Here is a 7,372-nt window from a genome sequence, read left to right on the forward strand (position 1 = left end):
ACCATTAATACCATCATTTACACCATTTACACCATTAACACCATCATTAACATAAACACCATTAATACCATCATTAACACCATCGACACCATTAACACCATCATTTACACCATTAACACCATCATTAACATCAACATCATTAATATCATCATTAACACCATCATTAACACCATCAACACCATTAACACCATAATTAACACCATTAATACCATCATTTACATCATTTACCATCATTTACATCATTAACACCATCAACACCAGTAATACCATCATTAACACCATTAACACCATCAACACCATTAACACCATCAACAACCCCATAAACACTATCAACACCATAATTTACACCATTAATACCATCATCAATTGACACCATTAACACCATCAACATCAAACACTATCAACACCATTCACACCACCACCAACACCCTAAACACCATCATTTTCACCATCAACACCATCAACACCGCCATTTCCATCATTAACACCTGGGATTCAAACCCCCGGCCCCCGGATCCAAAGCCAATGCCATTACCCACTGAGCTGTCCAGCTCAATGTGTTGATCAGGGACTCGTCTGACAGGTTGACAGCTCCTTCATGTCAGTGGCCAGAGAGAGTGAGATGATTATGTGTCTGTTTAGCTCTGTCATATGACTTCTGATTTTATCCAAACTTTATTTATTGATTACAGGAGATAATGCTCAACCATCATAACAGACAACAGTTCCATGACAGGTTGGTTTTTAAGGTCACGGGTTGACAGAGATCATAACTTGGCAAAGCCCCCAATGGTACCCAATTGAAATTTCTGAGGAAATCTACTTTGTAAAGCAGTCCTGCTATTGGAGGATGGTATAAATAAAACCTGCAGTCTTTGTATTTATTTTTTTAAACCTGGTAGAAACAAATCTGCTTTTTCGAAATATTGTTACGGTCTTGTCCGTAGCTACCGTCCAAAGGCCTACGCAAACCCATGTCCTTGTTTTGAACGCAGCCTTCATCGGAAAGTTTTATCAATTGGAGCCTGAAGTTTTTTCATGACTAAATGTAGAGTAAAGTGAAGGCCAAGGGTAAAACAGGCGACAGGTGAGTAATAAGTCTCAGTGACTCTGACGTTCCTGAACCCACTTGTCGTTACTGAATGAGTCAACGACTCGTCCATGTGGAAAAACATGAAGTCAAACAAACCAGACTGTGATGTTGAACGCTGATGTTTGATGAACTAAGAATAGAGTCTGCTTCCATTTTTAGCATCTGCTCCTATTGTTGGACTTTATTTAGACACATTAGCAGCAGTAACGAGTCCAGATGTTTACCTTTAATCCTGCTGATCAAACACAACCACACGCTCCACTTCAGTTCACACTTCATTTCCTTATTATATCATTTACTCTACATCCGTGTGTGCTATTTGCCACAGGAAATAATATTTAAATAAATCTCTTATTTGACAGAAAAACACAGCTTTTGTCTTTGAACCAAACTTTATTTATTTTCATGTAAAATCTTGTAACACACAGTTCATTCATCACATCAACAGTCAGAGCAACAATAAACATCAATCGGCCATAACATGGCAACTTGATCAACACCTGGAAAGGTATTGGAACACTCTGATCAATAAATAGATCAATAACTAATCAGTCATACTCGAGTTTTCTCTATAAATATTTTAAAAAAATGTTAAATATGTATCTCAATTTAAATAGACAAATAAATAAAGGTATAAAAGTGGATGGTATAAAACATTGCCATATAAAAAGGTGATAAATAGGATGAATAGAAACAGTAGAATCAGTAGAAACATCAGTGGAGGCCTCAGTGGGTGGTGGAGCTGGCGGCAGCGGCGGTGACGTCGGTGATGTGGGCGGAGCCGGTGGTGCTGCTGCCGACGACACAGAAATCGGCCAGGTAGGTGAAGAGGATGTCGATCTCTCCCATGGCTTTGTTGACGCCTCGCTCGCCCCCCATCTGGAAAACCAACAGAGACACATTAGAAAAACAATAGAAACACAAAACTGTGAGGTAGAAGCAGGTGATGTATCGATCCACTGCTGAAAATAGTCCCTGACACTGTTTTCTCCTTTATATAGGCTATTTCAGTTGGAACCAAAATTGAAAAATTACCAACTATCAATCAATGATCGAAGAATTTATACCGTAGTTTTCATTTTCTGCTGATCAACTCATAAATTGTTTTATCTTCCATATTTTCCTTCTTTTAGTTTTTACAGTGTGTTTCCTTTAAAGTTTTTCCCTGCTTCAACCTGGATTTAAGCCAATTATTATTGTTTTAGCCAAATTGAATAATAAAAATTTCAAAATAAATGTGTTTAAAACATCCAAAACAGGAAATATATTGAATATTTTAAGTTTAAAACAGCTGTTTGATGTTCATATTTGGTGTAGACATGTGATTTTTTTTTTTTTTAATAGTGAGCTGTTTTGTGGATCAATAAAATCAATGAATTCTCACCTTGGCGAGCTTCTTGCGAAACTCCACGGCGTGCTGATGGTCGTGGTAGTGGCTCACATTCTGCAGAGACAGATACAGGTGACACAGGTTAACACACGAGCGTTTTAGCGTTATCGCCTCATCAGCTGTGTGAGTGTGTGAAACCGCGGCAGATAAGATCGACCACAAGCGTCGCCGCAGCTCCACACTCACGATGACTGATTTTCACTGTTTTTTTGTTTTTTTTATCATTCTTTTTTTAGTTTGACTCATTACCTATATAATTAATAAGAGACTTACGCAGCCTTGGTTCTGCAGGTCGTCGCTGACGCGGGACAGGTCGGTCTTCAGCCGGTGCATGCTGGGATGCTGGTTGACCTGGTGGTGCAGGATGTTGTTCAGGTAGAAGTTGAGGATGTTGGCGTGGAGGCAGCAGATCTTCATGTGGTCCTGCATGGCAGAGGAGGTCAAAGGTCAGAGGTCAGAGAGGTCAGGGTATATATTTGGACCTGAACATGTTAATTAATGTTTCTGAGTCGGTTCTTACCTGGTTAGTGTTGACTCTGGGCATCAGTCTGGAGCTGGAGTCGTCGTCCGTCTGCTGAGCCTGAGCCTGAGAGACAGAAAAAAGTGACACATGAGCTTCATGTTTTTATTTTATTATCACATTTTATTCAATATTATCTGATTAATAATATTTCCTGTCACTGTTTTAGTCACTTTTAGACCCTGAACGCTGCTTCAAACCCTCCACAACCTATAATAATATGAATAAAATATAATATAATAAGATATAATATTAAATTCTTACACATTCTGTATTTATTCCTAATATTTATTTAAGAAAAATAATCAAAATGTAAAATACTGAGTCTAAAAACACCTGTGATATGAGGTGGTTTCATAGAGGAAGGATATGAAGCTGAAATATATGGAATGCGATCAGTGCCAAGAGGAGCTATAAAACACTGGTTACTCTATGGAGGCTGAACAGTGCCAAAAATAATGAGCCTTTACACCAGATTTTTCACATTAAAGTTGAAATTATGGTTTTGACACTGTTAAAAATGTAATCGTGCAATAACAAATCATTAATTATTATTCAAAATAAAATTGTTTGAAATATTTTTTTCAGAATGTAACAGTGAATGCAACATTTGTACTCGGTGAATATTGAAGCAATTTCAGATTTTACATCCGGATCATATGATGAGTTTATAGAATAAGAAGGATTTTTATGAAACATTTAGCAGTTAACAGTAGCTTTATTGTGACTTTTTGAGTCCAATATTGTACAATAATTAACATTATAACAGTTTTTTTTTTACACATTGTAACTTACAAACTTTTCAATGAGTCAAATTGAGTGAATTCATACTTTTATCATACTTTTATTTTGGTAAATGGACTGAATTCTTGAATTAAAAGTCTAATCTGAGAATAAACTCTTCTTTTGTTTAAAAATTCAGAATAAAACTTTTATTAAATGAACCACTCACGTGCTGCGACACGTCCCGGACGGCCTGGTAGGTCTGCGGGTTCCTGAGCGGCTCGCTGAGCGGCCGGTCGACGGGCAACGCCGCCGCCTGCTCGGCCCAGCCAATCAGAAGCAGCGGCAGGAAGACGAGCAAGGTGGCAGCGAGACGCCGGTGGTGGCTGCTGCAAGACGAGGAAGAGGAGGAGGAGGAGGAGGAGGAGGAAGAGGCGATGTTGCCGAGTTTCATCATCTTTGCTGGAGTTGAGTTGAGTTGAGTTTAATCCTTTCAGAGCGAAGAGGAGAAGATGGACGAGGTCACAGAGGTTTCACCTGCAAGACAGAGACACAGAGAGAGAGTGAGTTTAAAGTGAAGATGATGATGATGATGATGATGATGAAGATGATGAAGATGAAGCAGAATAAAGGAGTGAAGCTGCAGCTGCTGGTGTTTCCTCACCTGATGCTGCTGCTGTGAAGACGACTCTTGCGTCTCGGCTCTTTATACTCGTCAACCCTCCGCCCCCTCTGCAGAAATATAGGACAGGTAACCAGCCAAAAAACCCCAATCACACACACACACACTATAACACACACACACACACACACACTATAACACACATACACACACACAGGTCAGTGCTGAGCTGGGGCAAACTGTGTGTTTACTGTCACTTGCACAAAGAGGAAATTAACTGTCAGTCAGTCAAGGTGTGACGACGACGACGTACTCTGATGGTGTTTGACATCGATTTGCTAAGAGGGAATTTTAATTGTACTTCACAGTGACATCATTTCCTCTTTTGTGTCAGTGTGTGTGTGTGTGTGTGTGTGTGTGTGTCCCTGGTGGATTCCAAGCTGGAAGTCAACAATGTTGTTTAAACTTCCTTCAGACAGACAAAAAAGAAAGAAAGAAAAGAAAGAAACAGAACCAGTCTGACGAGCTGCAGCAGCACGTGTTTGTACAGTACAGTAGAGTTTATTTTATCGCATTATGCAACACGTGTTTCACATCAAAGTGCAGCCGCATCAAATTTATTACATAATAATCGTGTGGTAGCTACAGTACAAAAGGTGCCGCCACACAGATATATTGAACTGCATATGGCTGCGTTAACTTATCATTAATCTTTTTCAAATCCAGATAATCAGTCAATCAATGAACCAATATAACGTCTCTGATTGTGTTTGAATTGGTTTTTTAATAATCGATATCAACGGCAGCAAACACCAATGTCCTGGTCGGCGTTCCGTGATCAAATCAAGCAAAAAGAAAAAATGCAAATTGGGTGCAAAAAAAACCAATCCCCTATTCCCATGCCTCCGTTGTCATGGTTACGGCACACAAACAAACCGAACTGTACCGTGAGCAGTGGTGCAGCTGCTTCTGTCGCCATTGTTACTGGTTACTGGGTTTCGTAGGGGGGGAAATGGGTTTAAAAAAAAAAGTTACTATATATAAATGTGTATTAATACATTTATATATGCATAGACACTACATATACGTATATTATATGTTTTGAATATTATATTGTGTATAACTGAGCGTCTTGAAACAGGTTTAATCCAGTGTTTTTCAACCTTGGGGTCGGGACCTTGAATTCAAATGGGGTCGCCTGAAATGTCTAGTCATTGATAAAAAAAAAAAATACTGATAAAAATATTTTTTAAACTAATTATTATTCTTTTAAAATGATGATTAAAAACACCAGACTCAATCTTAAACAACTGTCTTCTATACTTTCACTTTCTTGAATATAAATCGAGTTCAAATAAAACGCAGCGGTAACACTTTATAATAAGTAGCTACACACTATTAAGCATTAATAAATACTGAATTATTCATTTATAACGCATGAATACTCATTAGTATGTAGTTTATAAATACAGATATTGCTTATCAATGATGAGTAAAGTGGTATAAAAAAAATTGGTAAAGTGTTACCAATGCAGCATATAAAAATATCTGAGCTGGTGCATCTTGATTGACGCGTGATCGCAGGGTCGCAAGAAATTTGTGACGTCAAATTGGGGTCACAAGCAAAAAAAAAGGTTGGGAACCACTGGTTTAATCAATATAATATATAATTATTAGTATTATTTTAATTATTACATTGCACAATTGTTCATCCTGCACTAACTGTATTACTGTAAATATGTTTTATGTCTCTTGATAATTTTATACAGATTTTGTTACTGTATCCTACTGTACTAGCAATAATATTATTATTGCTTGTGTAAGTGATTTTATTCTCCTAATTATTGTGTATTTATTATTCTTTTCTATTGGAGCTGCTGCAATAATTCCATGGAAGGAGGAAGAAGGAGGGAAGTTCCTGGGGCCCAGGTTCGATTCCCTGAGGGACTCCGGGCTGATTTCTATCAGTTACTTAAGCGCTGCTCAGTAACAACCCAGTTCCCCTCCGTCTGTGCTGCGTTCAAGCGCCGTCAGATCGTCAGTATTGTCCCGTCAGGAGGAGTTTCCTGGTGGTGAAGTGTCGGATCGAGTGGCCGGGTCGTTTTTCTCTCTAACGTCTCGTTCATTGTGCAGGTTGAGGGTGTGAATCCCCCAGAGGGAACGGGACCTGCACCTGACATCGGCTGAGCAAAAAAAATCAAACAAAAACCACGACACAACACGTGCATCAGGCTGAAATAAACCTGAATGAGTGGTTTGGCCCAGAACTAGGCCCTCATGAAAGGGATAGTTCAACATTATGGCAAAATCAGCCCATTGCCATAATTCCTATAGTCGTGGCAGTAGGTTCGTTACCTTTAATTGTCGATGCAAGCTATTTTTAGAACAGCGGAGCAGAGCCGTGAGCTGCTCAGAGCTACGCTACGGAGGCTCATGGGATTTCTTGTTTGGTTTCCCTCATCAAACTCATCAAATACACAATCCAACAACTCCACAACGCTCTGGTGGACAAGTTGTGACCTGCACATTCACCACGCTATGAGATAATAACACAACGTTACCAGACAAGAGTTGTTTTAGAGGGAAATTCATGCAAAACCGCTGATGTGCGTTGCCTTCAGGGACAGTTTTTCATCAAGCAGTCTCTGTATTTCCCTCTAAAACAACTCTGTCTGGTAACGTTGTGTCATTATCTCATAGCGTGGTGAATGTGCAGGTCACAACTTGTCCACCAGAGCGTTGTGGAGTTGTTGGATTGTGTACGTATTTGATGAGTTTGATGAGGGAAACCAAGAAATCCCATAATGAGGCTCCGTAGCGTAGCTCTGAGCAGCTCACGGCTCTGCTCCGCCGTTCTAAAAACAGCTTGCATCGACAATTAAAGGTAACGAACCTACTACTGCTATGACTATAGGGATTATGGCAATGGGCCAATTTGCCAAAATGTTGAACTATCCCTTTAGATTATGGAATACTTTTTCAAAATAGGCCAATTTGTGGGGGAAAAAAATAGCTACAGTATGT

General features: G+C 39.3%; 1 protein-coding gene across 1 annotated transcript; it reads right to left on the minus strand.

Moving 5' to 3' along the window:
• Positions 1-1,526: 1,526 nt before the first annotated feature.
• LOC146962352 (interleukin-22-like) lies at positions 1,527-4,183 on the minus strand. Its single transcript, XM_085769939.1, has 5 exons — positions 3,956-4,183; positions 3,004-3,069; positions 2,757-2,906; positions 2,478-2,537; positions 1,527-1,972 (listed from the first exon to the last, which is right to left on the minus strand). The coding sequence occupies exons 1-5, from the start codon at positions 4,181-4,183 to the stop codon at positions 1,820-1,822; spliced, it is 657 nt and encodes a 218-aa protein (XP_085626065.1). The 3' UTR covers positions 1,527-1,819.
• Between the last annotated feature and the right edge of the window lie 3,189 nt (positions 4,184-7,372).

The sequence above is a fragment of the Trachurus japonicus genome, chromosome 23 (assembly GCF_045865225.1).
Source record: "Trachurus japonicus isolate A0001 chromosome 23, Traja_1.0".
Taxonomy (NCBI): domain Eukaryota; kingdom Metazoa; phylum Chordata; class Actinopteri; order Carangiformes; family Carangidae; genus Trachurus; species Trachurus japonicus.